General features: G+C 41.7%; 1 protein-coding gene and 1 long non-coding RNA gene across 30 annotated transcripts in view; one reads left to right on the top strand and one right to left on the bottom strand.

Annotated features, from left to right (window-relative positions):
- The window catches only part of CADPS2 (calcium dependent secretion activator 2), a 522,314-nt gene that overhangs the window by 125,065 nt on the left and 381,490 nt on the right, over positions 1-15,759 (bottom strand). For all 29 annotated transcript variants that reach the window (XR_008307725.1, XR_008307727.1, XR_008307726.1 and 26 more), the window contains one exon: positions 6,809-6,965. Coding sequence is in view for 26 of the 29 variants with exons in the window: in XM_053251802.1 (XP_053107777.1) it covers positions 6,809-6,965 (157 nt within the window). In the remaining 3 variants the exon portion in view is untranslated. The remainder of the gene's footprint in view (positions 1-6,808; positions 6,966-15,759) is intronic.
- Positions 1-15,759, top strand: part of LOC128325911 (uncharacterized) — a 28,164-nt gene that overhangs the window by 2,113 nt on the left and 10,292 nt on the right. The window contains exons 2-3 of the long non-coding RNA XR_008307735.1: positions 1,288-1,476; positions 3,955-4,042. This is a non-coding gene — a long non-coding RNA (uncharacterized LOC128325911). The remainder of the gene's footprint in view (positions 1-1,287; positions 1,477-3,954; positions 4,043-15,759) is intronic.

Genomic DNA, 15,759 nt, shown 5'->3' with positions numbered 1-15,759 from the left:
CCTTTCAACTTATTTAATCCACTTTCAATGTTTAGCTTCAGTCAGGAAAAAGGAAATTACTATCCAGGTAACAATCTCATTGCCACATCGGCTCCTTTCCCATTAAGTAAATGTACATGGATTCCATAATTGTTCAATGACTTTCTGCAGTAAACTGCACTTGTGGAAAGGTGAATACAGATGTCTGACTTGTGGAAAGGTGAATATAGATGTCTACAGGTATTTTAGAAACAACACTATTCAAGTACTAGCAGCAATGTCAACAAATGGAAGACAAAAATGCATGCTCTGGAGGCTGAATCCAGTTCAAAATTTTCTTTAGGCACTATGTGAAAAAGAGGTCGATATACTTCAGACAGTACATAATACAAGGGTGGGATCTGTGTGACTCTTGTGGTCCTAGCAAGGAAATACCAGCATCACAAGGGCTAAGGGAAAGGTATTTTTTACTTCAGTGATCCTATAGTGCTTCCAACAGCCTCCTCCACTGAAAGTTACAATAGCCAAGAGCCTCTGAAATAATCTGCTTTCATGGAAAGTCCACGCACATTTTGAACACTAACATTTTGTGTTTCCTGGGCCTGATATGCTTCGTAACCTACTTCCAGGTCAGTAGTGGGTGGGGGAAGAGGGTATTCTTCTGTAGTTACTGCAGGTCTGTCAAGGTAACACAGCATCATTTAGCTGGGGATAAGACTTTTTGAGACCACCGTTCTCCCAGTGATCCAACAGAGTCCTCCACTGAAGGTCCAGAGAACTAGGAGCCATAGATGCCATCTGCCCAATGACTCAGGAATATTGTTAAGCAAAGACTTTAGAATTGAGACATTTTAACTGTTACCCAATGTGACTACATAAACTGCTTTGAGATTTTACTTTTGTTAAAAATTTGGCATATAGATAGATAGATAGATAGATAGATAGGAATAGCAGAAACTGGGTACAATTCATTAGGACATGTCTTTCACACAAGCTCCACTGAAACAACTCCCTATTGTACAGCTCATTTATTTCAATGATGAATATATAATTTATTTTTTCGCTCATATCCTGCCTTTCTTCCAATGTGGAACTCAAGGAAACATAATGATTTCTAGGGGACTATTTTCACTGCACAGACCATATATTTTAGCAAAACTTCATTTTGCTTCAAAATCTTGAAATTCTGGGGAGGCTCAAAAAATCTTTATGTAAAAGAAGATTACCATGTAAATCAGTCCTATCTTTAAATTGTGAAATTTACATGTTCAGCTTCAATTTTCTAGAGGAAATTCTTCTACTTTCTAGCACTGGGAAGACACACACCCACATTTTGTTCCAATCTGAAACATCAGTGATTTGGCTCAGGAAGAAGCTTGAACTTACAGAGCAATTGTTCAGCATGCGCAGACCTGTACTGGATGCTGCTATCCAAGGAAAGAAAAGGTCAGATCCAAAGCTCTGCCTTCCAAACCTGCAGGCTGGATATGTGTATAGGTAAGATGATCTACAAATGTGAACAGATTATGGATGCATGTAGTCTGCAATTATATAGCAGATACTGTATCACTCTCAAGATGGATAGGAATGCATGCCTTTATTGACACTCTGGGGCTAGGAATGAGTGAACCTACTTGACTTCGAGCCAGTTTGCCATTGAACTGGTCCAGCTCAAGGGCTCATCCTCAAGCTGGTCCCGGCCAAGTTCGGCTTGAGGTTGAGCTGACCCCCGCCAGCTGGACAGGTCAGGGGTTCTATGTTAAAAAAAATCTTTTTTAAACACTCACTCTGGTGGTTCCCCCTCCCCCCCTGATCTCAAAATGGTCCAGTTCAGGCCATTTTTGGATTGTTCTGGGCCAGTCTGCACTGGCGGTGGCCATTCTGGAGGCCGCTGTGCATGCACACTGGCCATCTGTGTGACCGGGATAATGCAGATGGCCAGTGTGCATGCGCAGTGACCTCCAAAATGGCCACCGCCAGCACAGAGAGGCCCAGAAATGGCTGGAAACGGTCCAAACTGGGCCATTTTGAGACCAGGGGGAGGTGCTAGATGATTCCCCCCCTGCACGGTCATGGCAGTTCCCCCTAGAGGCAGTGAGTATCATTATCATTATCATTATCATTATCATTATTATTATTATTATTATTATTTTGACGTTAGAACCCCCTGTCTTGAATTTGAGCCGAGCCAGGTGCGTCTGTTTTGGGAGGCAAAACTGAACATGCCCAGCTTGGTCTGAGTCCAGGTCGGAGTCGAACCGAACTGGGCAAACAGGTTTTGTGCACTATCTGGGGCCAGTGTGCCTGAGGCCTGTATGTACTGCTCAGGTAAAAACAGACTGTGCCAAGCAACAGAATGTAAATTTCCACTAACTGTCACAAAAATGCTGAGAGATAGAGGGCTAAATCCTTGGTTTTGCTTCAGTCAAATAAGAATGCAGGCATTTCTGCATTGCAAGACATTGCTACTTCATGAAAAAATTTTTTATGTGATGTATTTCTCTCTTCCACATCACCCTGTAAGGGTGGATGAAATGATGGAGGACTGTGCCACAGATAACAGTAATTAATACTATTTATACTCACCTTTTATCAGGGGTATAGCTATAACTGAGTGGATGGGTTCCAACCCTCCTAGTTCCACCCCTCCCTATTTTCTTCATTATCTCCTTCACTCCGAGCGGCCTCCGGGAGGGAGGGGTGAACATGGGCCCCCTCTCCCCTAGCTATGCCCCTGCCTTTTATACTAGACAAAATAAGTTTGCACTGATGCAACTAGGAGATTTGAACCTTCAAATTTTGAATCTTCAAATAAGAAAGGCTTAAACCTTTAGCTAGTTCAGGTAGTGTTTTCTTACAGTGCATACCTAACGAATGAGCAGGAACACTAATGAAAAATTGGGCTTTTGGAGTGGGGATGGATAGATGCCCTTCTTTGATGTTAAAATTTAAGGACAATGAACCACATGATGCACAAGACAATGCTGGCATTCCTGATTGGCCGACACTCCTGCGCATGTGGAAGCCAGCCTGGGCAGTGTTGTGCAAGAGTGTAGTTGCAGAATGACAAAAATAGCATGCCTGCACTTGCCCAGTGGAACTTACATTTCCATGTAATGCTGCTTAAGTACAGTTGTGCTGTTTTAAATAACTGTGCTTTTGTGCAACACTGCTGGGGTGGCTTCCGCATGACTAATCAGGAACGCCAGCACCGCTTTGTACATCATGTGGGCCAATATCCATAAAGTATTAAATAAAACAAAGTATTGCTATCTGCTCTATGAAAACAGATAGATGCATTTTCATAAAAGCATATACATAATAAAGATTACAAACATGGCAAGTTATAACAATTAAGCTTTGACAAACTATTCTTGCATTGCGGAAAAGAAACTGGAGAGAAGACAAAGAGAGCTGGAACCCACTTCAAGTCATTATGCTGCAGTATTTCAAATATGGCATTGTGGCAATGTAGTTGTGAAAACAACAGCACCTCTCAATTTCCATTTCATTCACTATTTGAAATGATAGATACATTATATCCAGGGCTGTTGGTAGTTAATTAATATTGAACTTATCTAGAAACTCTGCAGTATCACAAATTCTAAGTTCACTGAAAGCCCTTGAGGTAGAACAACATGCAGGTGTCAACTCTCCAAATTTCAAAGGCCAAGATTAACTTAGTGTACAATACGGTGACTCAACCATTCTACATTTCAAATAAATCTGAAAAATAATCTCTGATATGGCCTCAGTGTAAGAATAACCCAGTGGGATTTCCACCTCTTCATCTCCTAATGAGTTTTTTTGGATAATGAGAGGTGACTTTACCAGTCACTCTGGGCTCTATTATGGCTAATTTGACTTAGCGTCATTCTCCTTGTTAATTATTAACACTAGCCTTTTTATTGTCATGAGAACACAATCCAGTTCCCCCTCCCCTTTTTAGATGTATGTGAACCTCTTTTTTAAAAGGTGAAAGTCTTCCGTGATAGATTTGTACCCAACAGTTGAGCCACAACATTTATTCGTCATTACAATAGGACTCTGTGACATCAATAATGTAAGTATGGGGTATTATTTCTGAAGATCTTAATGTGCTAACTCTGTGAAAGAGTTGTTAATTAAAGACTAAGCACTGTAGCATGTTTAATTTGGGAGTCAGCTCCTTGTAGAATGGTTATTTGCCACTGCATGCATCTCTAGAGGCAAAAGGGTGACTAGGAACTTAAGGATTGGCTTTTTAGTAGTGATGAAAAAATGATCTGCAATTGTTTTCCAAATGGCTTCCTCCTGTTTATCTTATTTACATACCATCCATCATTTAGAGTGGCATATGTGGCATTCCCATATGATTTCCTTTGCCAGAAAGGACTGCTATAACTATTATTAGAACCATGGTAGAAAATAGCACATGACTTTTAACAGTTGCTTAAAGGCAAAATACTTGTTACTTGCAAACACATGTAACAGAGTCCCAATGTCATTTAAAAAAAATACCAAAACAGATTTGGAGTGAAAACACTGCAATGGGGAAGGAACAGGTTGCTTAACCCTTTCCATCCCCACTGCTTCTCTGCTCCAAGTCCCTTCTTTTTCTTTTCTCTTTTTAAAAGCATTATTATTATTATTATTACATTTATATCCCGCTCTTTCTCCAAGGAGCCCAGAGCAGTGTACTACATACTTAAGTTTCTCTTTTCACAACAACCCTGTGAAGTAGGCTAGGCTGAGAGAGAAGTGACTGACCCAGAGTCACCCAGCTAATATCATGGCTGAATGGGGATTTGAACTCGGGTCTCCCTGGTCCTAGTCCAGCACTTTAACCACTACACCACGCTGGCTCTCATCAGGGCTCTGATACATATTTGCATTTATTGGGTATTTAAGCCCTTCAAATGTAACTGCTTCAGATTCTCTCAGTAGCACTTTACAATATTGTTCATAATTGCTTCATTATGAAAACAGTTTATCTCATTTTAACAAAATGTCTTCCTCTCTTGAAACAGTTTCTTCATAATTAAAGTAATTACATATTTAAATGAGAAAAAAGGAAAGAATATAAATCCAAGTCTTCGGTTTACTTTTTTTTTTTAAAGGAGGGAGGTGCTTTTGGAGTATCTGATTGCTGGTCAGTATTACTTGTTGTTAGCGAGCAAAGGCTTGCATTGGCAGACTAAATTCTGGATCTAAGCCAAATCCAGTCCATGTTTTACAAGCCAGCAACCCAGTCATGGTGTTAAGAAATATTTCACAGATACAAGTAGACTTATACAGTTTCTGGACCTGAGCATCACTGGTGCCATGATTTTTTAAATTTCTACTTACTTACTTACTTATTTATTTATTTATTTATTTATTAATTATATTTTTACACCACCCAAAACTTACGTCTCTGGGTAAGATTAAAAGTAAAAGAAGATTAAAAGTAAAATATTAATTAAAAACAAAAACAAAAAATTTAAAACACAATTTAAAATTTTAAAACAGTATTCTAAAAACATTAAAACAATCAAAACAATATCAGTTAAAAGTCTGGGTGAAGAAACGCATCTTTAGAGACTTTTAAAAAGATGTCAGAGATGGGGAGGCTCTTATTTCACTAGACAGCGCATTCCAAAGCCTCGGGGCAGCAACGGAGAAGGCCCGTCCCTGAGTAGCCACCATAATTTAATGAAATTATACTACCAAGTACAGAATAATGAAGATGTGTGTCCTTTCTAGACAATGCTCAAATTACAGTCCTGGTGGATCACCCAGCAAGGTGAGTTGGGGGAGCTGTCGCGTAAAGGGGCAAAAGTAGTGCTCACATTACAAAGGGCCTGTCCCCCTGGGCTACTATTTTTAGAATGATTTGGCTAAATCTGAAGGGAATCAAAAGGACAGAGTTTTTGTATTTCATCAAGGGCCCCTTATCTTTCCCCCTACCATAATTGAGTGCTGGTAGAATCTGAAGCATTTGACACGGGAGGTACAGGACTGGAGTACTCTGCCTTTACCTCCTCCTTATCTGATACAGAACTGTGTACATTGCAACCAGTGTTCTAAGGTGATTCAGTGGCTGAATACCACTAACACAGCTAGAGCTTTCTCACGGTTGGCTGTGAAATGGCTCATATAAACAGATCTTTGCCTTCTCCATAGTTGGCAAACATATCTAGCTATATGTGTGGCACTGAAAAGTATATGTTTGAAAATGAACCATTGTGAATAGCTACATGAAAATATGCATTAGAGCAAAAGAAGCCTCAAAACACTGTTATGCCAAGGCAGGTTTGCTGTTAACTTTTCTCCTGGAATATTTAGTACTGAGTTTCAAGAGCATGGATTTAGCCTTATTCGAAGAAGAAGAAGAAGAAGAAGAAGAAGAAGAAGAAGAAGAAGAAGAAGAAGAAGAAGAAGAAGAAGAAAACAACAACTAAGCAGGTCTTCCTATAAGGGAAAGCCAAGGAATCAGGGGATCTCTTCTATGAGAGGCCCAACTGAGCCAATCTGTACAGTTGTCTATAAGGCTTTTGATGATTTACTGTCACGGCTGTGTCTTAATAGGCATTTGTTTATTTTTACTATTTCAGCATAATCACAATTGGTAGTCAGCTGTCTTGCAGTCCACTTATGCTTGTTTACTCTGAAGTAAGTCTTACTGACTTCCTAGGGCATATTCCCATGTAACAGCACACATTAATTTAGAGAGAAGCAACATTAAATTAAATTAAACAAATACATTTACTTAGATTTCTAATCCAAACCATTCTGAAGTCTAAGCATGATCAACATTTGAAAGGAAGAATAATAATAGATACTATAATCCAAAACTTGAACATCTTACAGTCATTTCTCAGGAAGTTGTTTAGCAACTGGAAAAGAGGGAAACTATCCCAGGAATCTTGTGGCTGTGCCTCCAGTGCTGAATCCATGTCAACAGTAAAAAGCGACCAAAATTTCTCTCCATGTTCAGCCAACAAGTCTGGCCACCAAGCAAATGCCTGCATAATAATTAACACATAACTTCAAAATCAAAATGTCAGAAAAATTGCAATTCAAATTACCTTACATATATATCTGCACATCTTTATACCACCCCATACAAATGCCCCTGGGCTGTTCACAATCTAAAAACAACCATTACAACATTAACATGATTAAAGCAATTTAAAATATAAATAAAAACTCTAAAACCCAAAGCTTTAAAATGATAAACTAAAAGCCTGGCTAAATAGGTATGTTTTCAGGTCTTTCTTAAAAACATTCAGAGAAGGGGAAACTCTAATTTCGTTAGAAAGCGTGTTCTAGTCCTGGGGCAATTCTAGAAAAGGCCCGGTTTTGAGTCGCCACCAGTCGAGCTAGACCTCCTCAGATGATCTTAATAGGCAGCAGGATTGATGAAGAAGAAGGCATTCTCTTAAATACCTAATATCGTATTACAATATGAATGTAATACAAAGCAATAAATGAAGAATACACCTTTTTGATCTATGGCAACCCTGAGTATACTCTGTGCTTAAGGTAAAAATAAAAAGTCTTCATTAAGAAAAGATGAATTTAGTAAACCTGTATAGCTTATGCAAGCAAGAAAATATGTACATATTTATATTAGGCTTGCAATATTTAAATTGATTAAGATAATTGATTAAAGCATTTTGATTGACCCCAAAAGACTGATCTTATTAACTGGACAACCAATAACTGCTGGTACAAGTGGGGTAGGGGTGGTGGAGAACAAGCTGCAGCTGAAGCTCATTTTCACTGTTATCACCTATGGCGGATTAACGTAGTAGCAAATGTAGCATTTGCTACAGGCCCCGCAATTTCGAGGGCCCTGAACGCCCGGCTTCCAACTGGGAATTAAAGTTAAAACTTTACCTGTTTTATTAGGTCCATGTTAGATAAAATATCCCATATCTGCTGAATATGCCTTTTAAGAGAAGGCCCAGCACAGCATTTGTCCAGTGGCTGTTGCTGGTGCCTGCCACATTTTTCTTTTTAGAGTGTGAACCCTTTGGAGACAGAGAATCATCTATCTACTCTTTATTTTTCTATGTAAACCACTTTGAGAATTTTGATTGAAAAACATATATAAACGTTCACTGTTGTAGTAGTAAGTGTGAGTTTGTGGCTTGGTCTCCCATACTCCAAAATATAGAAAATGAAAAAATTGCATTATTTTACTATGCAAGTAAATAATTTATGTTTTAATATTTATATTCATTTTTTAAAATCTAGGGCCCCTTTATAACAGATGCTGCAGGCCCCACACTAGCTTAATCCGGCCCCCTGCCCTGGCTGCCTTGCTTTCTCTTGCTTCGCCATGGTGTGCAGAGTGGTATTTGCTGGGTTGGTAATTGCAATCCCCAACCCAGCAAATACCAGACACCTTAGGTTAATGCTGCAATGGGGCAAAACAAGAGAGAGCAAGGAAGCCGGGATGGGGGTGAGAAGAATAAATAGCTGTAGCTCCTTTTCATGGAGAAAAGACTTCTAATGTCTTAATTTTTAAAAATGCAGGCACTCATAAAATTGCAGTTGGAAAGAGCTATTTTAAATTAGGCTTTCTCTTCTGTGCACGAGGAAGAATGCTTTTTCTAAGATACTGAAACAACATGTGTGTACCATCTAAAAACAAAGACGATATGATTTTCTTTTAGAGCTTTTGCAACCTTTGATATGCAACTTTATGCAGATTAAATTGATTTATTATCTAAAATACATATGATCAGTTGACTAAGATTTATTTAAATCCTGTGACTCCATTAAATCAGGTGGAATTTCCATATATTTGTGTATTATGTATTAAAAATATTTATACCCTGCCCCTCCAGTACATTGCTGCTTGGGGAGGCTCACAAAATTTATAAAATAGTTACAATATAAAATCAGACTAATAAAATTAACCATATTAAACAAGTTAAAAATCCAAGATAACACCACAATCAGAATTTTAAAATTTCAAATTAAATCCTTTAAAAAGCTAAAAACTAAGAATTATAAAAAACTAAAGACTAAAGAACCTACTAGATATAAGCAACAGGTGAAACATTAAAAAGCCTCTTTTAAAAAATGTATTTTTAGTAGTTTTTTAAAAAAAACAAAAAACACTGAGGGAGGGAGCATGGAAAAGCTCTTCAGGCCGGAAGCGGATTAGTAACCAATGAAGCTGCCGCAGGATGGGTGTGATAGTTGTGAAGTGACTTGCCCCCATGAGCATCCTTGTGGCAGCATTCTGAACCAGCTGAAGCTTCCAAACCATCTTCAAGGGCAGCCCCACACAAAGCGCATTGCAGTAGTACAATCTGTATGTTACCAGAGCATGACTGAGGTCAGGTCTGACTTCTCCAAGTAGAATTGCAGCTGGCGCACCAGCTGTAGCTGGTAAAAGGCATTTCTACACACCATCGCCACTTGTGCCTCCAAGGACAGAGTTGGGTCCAGAAGCATCCCCAAGCTTTTTAAAGCACTCCCCGGACTTTGTTTTTCAGAGGGAATGTGACCCCCGTCCAATACCAGCCCAGAGCACTTCCGGATGTTGGTAGTTGTTAGGAGTTCATCTGGATACTGACCCTGGGAAGTGCGGTTCAGAGTAAGGGGGGAGTCTGTCCCAGCCATTCCTATCTCTGGTTCCAACCCCCCAAAACCATCAGAATCAGAGCAGCCAGAGCTAACCATAAACTCAGAGGAGTCCTGGAGCACTGAAGACCCAGGCCCTCTGGTGCAGTTCTACCACTTGCCCTAGTGTCACCTCCATCGCTTCTGGACCTCCCCAGGAGGAGATATGACACAGGGCCAGGGATGAGCTCCAGTTCTGAAGGCAGAGTGCACCTGGCTGCTCAGGATTCCCTCCCAATGGATCTTCTTGGGGAAGGGATTCCCTAGGAGTCAGGAAGGGAAAGAGCTAAAAGGCATACAGGCCTTCAGTTATCTTCAGCTACTCGCTGGTTCACCAGCTTCCTTTTAGGATTTATGCCTTCAACCTGCCTTCTGTGATCCGGGCTAGACAGTATCTAAAGCAAGTTAGTCATGACTAAGCTTAATTAAAACAATTGAAATGAGTTAGTCATGATTAACCATTAATGGCAATGCAACTTAATGACTAACTTTCTTTGGATTCAACTTATCGGGGGTTAAAAACATATGTACTTATTTTGTGTGATTAAATATGGTAGTCAAAGTATGAGGCCTATCCAGAGCCTGGCTCTTAGACATCCTGCTCAGTTCTTCCCCCCAGCCTTCTGAGATGTCGCCAGATATCAAGCCTATCTTCACACCCTTATGGTGTAAGAAATGTAACCTTAAAAATAATCAGATTACAAGTCAAAATGTTCAAGAAGTTAAATTCTATTTCCAGTACCAAATTTTGCATTGGTGTGATTGGTTCAGTTTGCACATGCTAGGTGATCACTGGCTTAATGAAGACATGGAAATATAAAAACATAGTCTTTCTATCAGCAATGTGAAAATATTGACCCCATTAAACATGAGAGTTACTAAGTGGCTCAGCTTTAGTCACATTGCATGCAAGAAAGCATGTCTTCCAACATTTCACCAGTTAAAATGGGACATGCCTATGAATGTGTAGAGGGCATGGCCAAGCAACCTAGAAGATGTGGAAGTGGCACACAGTTCTGACTACAAGCATGCCATTAATGGAAAGCAGCTAACAAAGTGCATGCAGAACACATTATTCCAAATGACTAAAGCAGATGAGCCAAGCCCATGTCTTACAACATTTCACAGATGAAAACAGGGACCTACTTGTAACAACCAATTCTCATTCCAAGAATTCCTGCCCAAGCCCCCCACCCACTAGTACACTTTACAAAGGGCAAATGCAGTTTAATATAAGTGTAAAGTGGTTCACATGGGCCTAAAAATCAAAATTTCACATATATACTGAGAAGGTGTTGGGGTAATGATGGATACGTCACTGAAAATTTTGACTTGGTGTGCAGCAGCTGTAAAGAAGGTTCATTCTATGCTAGGAATCATTAGGAAATAGATTGGAAATGGAACTGCCAATATAGTCATGCTCTTATACAGATCTATGGTGTAACCGCACTTGGTGTACTTTGTACAGTTCTAGTTACCGCACCTTGAGAACGACATTGTAGAGTTGGAAAAGAAGTAGGAAAGGGTAACCAAAATTATGAGGGGGTTGGAGTGATTCCCCTATAAAGAAATGCTACAATGTTTGGGCTTTTTTAGCTGAGAAAGAAGGCAGGTAAGGGGGGACATGATAGAGGTGCATAACAGTAAGCACTACTTACATAAAGCGTCTCATAATATTAGAATCTGGGGGTCATTCATTGAAGCCAAATCCTGGGAGATTCAGGACAGACATCTTTACAACGTGTTGTGAAACTATGGAATTCGCTGCTGCCAGATGTGGTGATGGCTATCAATCCAGGCAGTTTTAAAAAGGGATTGGAAAAATTCATGGAGGATAGGGCTATTAACCACTACTAGGCTTGGTAGCTATATAATTCCATCATGATCAGAGGTGGCATGCTCCTGAACACCAGGTGCTAAGGAGGACCAAGGGAGGAGATGGTTGCCCTCTTTCTCCCATTTGTGGAACTCCTGAGTGCACCTGGTGAGTTGCTGCATGAGGCAGGATGCTGGACTGCATCCAGCAAAGATTTTCTTATTATACGGGCACAGTTATGCCAGTATAGTTAAGACAGAGAGTAGTTTCAACATTCCACTATTATAAGCCCTGAACATTCTATTTCTTATAAAATCAAAACCATTTGTCTGATCTGCCTGGCCATCAGCACACATTCACAAGGTGACAAGAGACACATCCCCTGCAACTTTGGTGAAGACGTAGTAAAATATGGCTTAGATAGAGCAGTTTAAAGTTTTTCTCTTTTGAACAGGTCTGGCAACACTATTTTGGACTGAGGAAGTGGTATTTAAATGATTTTGGAGTCCATTTCCATAGTTTTAGCCTTTAGACTGCATGCCAGAAAACTGCCTTTTGTATATTCCTCCAGGACTAAATTGATGGTTATTTCACAACTGATCTTCAAAAAGTTGTATTTTAAGAGGCTGAAAAATGCATCTTTACTGCTAAAAGAGTCTGTGCAGTAGGACTTTTGAAGTTGTGGTGCCTACGGCATTGCCTACAACAGTATGGCGGCCAGCCCTGTCCGAGCCTTGGGAGCACAGCCCTTCAGTTTCCTTCCCTGCCCTTTTCTTTCATTACCCCACTGCAGTGATATATTTAAGATTTTTTTTTTTTCTGGGGTCATCTGCTCAGCTCTGGGCTTTTATAGGAACACTACTTGTCTCTGTGTCTCCTAGAAGCACAGCAGAGGAAAGAGGAAGAGCCCATCTGCTTCCCCTTCAGTGCTGCTCGGGGTGGGAGACCGAGTGTGTGCGGTTGGCTCCTTCTGCTACTACCTGCCTGCTTCTGCTTCACCCTGTGAGACTGCAGCTTGCTGCTTCTGGCTAACATCTGGGGAGTGTGTGCAGGACTGGGGCCAGCTGTCCAGCTCTGGTCCTTTATAGGAATGCTGCCTGTTGCCCCTTTGGGGGAGCCACTTTGGGGGGATAATGAGGGAGAGGGCCAGGCTGTTTGGCTCAGGATTCCTTGTGGTGTGTGAATGTGGGTGGGTATTTTAATTCGGCTTCTGTCTGAAATCCTGGGGAGTTGAGTTTTAATGTGTCTGGGTCTGTCTGGAGATGGGGAGACAGGGGGTATATCCACTGATTATGGGGCAGCTATTCCAGTGGTGGTGTGGAACAAAAGAAGCAACATTGACAGGTCATCAGGCCATTGCAGGGGAAGGGAAATCGGAAACTTAATTGCTATTTCCCCTTCTGGCTGTCTTGCAAGCTCTGTGACCTTGGAAAGCAATGCCAACCATCCACAGAGCCTCGACTTGCTCCTTTGTAACGTCAGGTCAGCCCAGAATAAACCTGAACTCATCCATGATCTGATTCTGGATGAAGGGGCCGATCTGGTATGTATTACAGAGACTTGGTAGGGGGAGGCTTGTGACCCAGTCTGGTCCTGGCTTCTCCCTCCAGAGTACTCTGTTGAGCAGCAGGGGAGGGGATGTGGGCAGGGAGGTGGAGTGGCTGTGGTGTATAAGATCTCCCTTGCCAGGATCCTGGTCGTAATGTCTGACCATATTGAATGTGTGTACCTGTTTGGGGACCAGGGATAGACTGAGACTTCTGTTGGTATACCAATTGCCCCGCTGCTCAACAGAACCCCTAACTGAGCTGACGGACTTGGGTCTCAAGTTTGGCATTGGAGTCTTTCAGGCTTGTGGTGCTCGGGGACTTCAATGTTCACTTTGGGACCAATTTGTCCGGGAAGGCTCAGGAGTTTATAGCAGCCATGACAACTATGGGCCTATCCTAAGTGGTCTCTGGACTGACACATATTGCTGGTCACACACTTGATCTGGTCTTTTACTCTGAACAGGGTGGTGTTCCGTGGGTGGGGACACCAATGATTTCCCCATTGTCATGGATGGACCACCATCAGGTTAAGGTTAGAGTCACGATCTACCTCCACAGGGGCAGAGGGCCCATTAAGATGGTCTGCCTGAAAGGGTTACTGGATCCAATAGGATTCCAAGAAGCCTTGGAGGGATTTAGTGTTGGCTCTGTTGGTGACCCTGTCGACACTCTGGCGGAGAACTGGAATAATCAACTCACCAGGGCAGTGGACATGATTGCTCCTAAGTGTCCTCTCCGACCTGCTTCAAAACTGGCCCCTTGGTATACGGAAGAACTACGGGGGCTGAAGCGGCGAAGTAGATGACTAGAACGCAAGTGGGGAAAGACTCAACTCCAATCCGACAGATTATTACATAGAGTGCATTTGAAGATCTATGTTCAGGCGATACGTGCGGCAAAGAAGTGATTCTTTCCCTCCCATATCACGTCTACAAGTTCACATCTAAGCTGAGTTGTTCAGGGTCGTGAAGCGGCTAATGTGTGTCCTTTCCCCTTGAATCAGTACTTGGAACCAACAATTACTTGCTGTGACCTTTTTAATGAGTTTTTGTGTGGACAATATCTCTCATATTTGGGCTGACTTAGATTCAAACCCCACAATTGTTACAGAGTCTGATGATTCTGATGAATTGAGTCTGATGAATTGAGTCTGGATCAATTTCAGTTTGTGACTCCTGAGGATGTAGAGAAGTTGCTCGGAATGGTGCAGCCTACCACCTGCCCTCTTGATCCTTGCCCAACATGGCTTATACTATCTGGCAGGGAGGCTGTTGTAGAGGGCCTGGTAGATATTATAAATGCTTCTCTGAGGGAGGACAGGATGCCTCCTTGTCAAGGAGGCAATCATTAGATTGCTTCTGAAGAAGCCTGCCTTGGATCCCTGAATTAAGCAATTACAGGCCTGTCTCCAACCATCCATGGCTGGGCAAGGTGACTGAGAAGGTGGTGGCCTCCCAGCTCCAGGTGATCTTGGAGGAAACTGATAATCTAGACCCATTTCAAACTGGCTTTTGGGTGGGCTATGGGGTAGAGACTGCCTAGGTTGGCCTGATGGATGATCTTCAGTTGAGAATTGACAAAGTGACTCTGTTGTCCTTTTGGATCTCTCGGCTGTTTTCGATACTATTGACCATAGTATCCTTCTGGAACATCTGAGGGGCCTGGGGGTGGGAGGCACTGCTTTGCAGTGGTTCCACTCCTACCTATCAGGCAGATTCCAGATGGTGTCTCTTGGAGACGGTTGTTCTTCAAAATCTGAACTTTCATATGGTGTCCCTCAGGATTCCGTATTGTCTCCAATGCTGTTTAACATCTACAAGAAACCACTGGGAGAAATCATCAGGAGATTTGGTGCAGGGTGTTATCAATATGTTGATGACACCCAAATCTATTTCTCCATGTCAACATCATCAGGAGAAGGCATAACCTCCCTAAATGACTGCCTGGAGGCAATAATGGGCTGGATGAGGGATAACAAACTGAGGCTGAATCCAGATAGGACAGAGGTACTTATTGTGTCGGGTCAGAGCTTGGGAAATGATTTTGATCTGCTGGTTCTGGATGGGGTCACACTCCCCCAGAAGGAACAGGTACGCAGTCTGGGGATGCTTCTGGATCAGAACCTCTCCCAGGTCTCCCAGGTTGAGGCAGGCCAGAGGTGCTTTTTGATATGCCAGCTGCATCTGTTTCTTGAAATGAACGACCTCAAAACGGTGGTACATATGCTGGTAATCTCTAGGCTGGATTAATGCAATGTGCTCTATGTGGGGCTGCCTTTGTACATAGTCCGGAAACTGCAGTTGGTTCAGAATGCAGCGCCCAGGTTGGTCTCTGGGTCATCTAGGAGAGACCATATTATTCCTGTGTTGAAAGAACTACACTGGCTGCTGACACGTTTCCAGGCAAAATACAAGATGCTGGTTATTACCTATAAAGCCCTAAACACCTTAGGCCCTGGGTATTTAAGAGAACGTATTCTTTGCCCCACTGCCTGTTAAGATCATCTGGAGAGGTTTGTCTGTTGTTGCTGCCAACTCGTTTGGCAGCTACTCGGGAACAGGCGTTCTCCATTGCTGTCCCTGGACTTTGGAATGAACTACCTGTTGAAATCAGAGCCTCCCCATCTCTAGCAACTTTTGAAAAGGCACTGAAGACACATTTATTCACCCAGTCTTTTAATCACATTTATAGCTTTAAAATGTTTAATACTAGGTTTTAAACGTTTTTAATGTCTGAAATGATTTTAATTGTAAACCACCCAGAGACGCAAGTTTTGGGTGGTATAGAAATATTTTAAATACATAAATAAAT

Source organism: Hemicordylus capensis, chromosome 5 (genome assembly GCF_027244095.1).
Source record: "Hemicordylus capensis ecotype Gifberg chromosome 5, rHemCap1.1.pri, whole genome shotgun sequence".
Taxonomy (NCBI): Eukaryota; Metazoa; Chordata; class Lepidosauria; order Squamata; family Cordylidae; genus Hemicordylus; species Hemicordylus capensis.
This window is presented reverse-complemented; position numbering and strand designations above follow the sequence as displayed.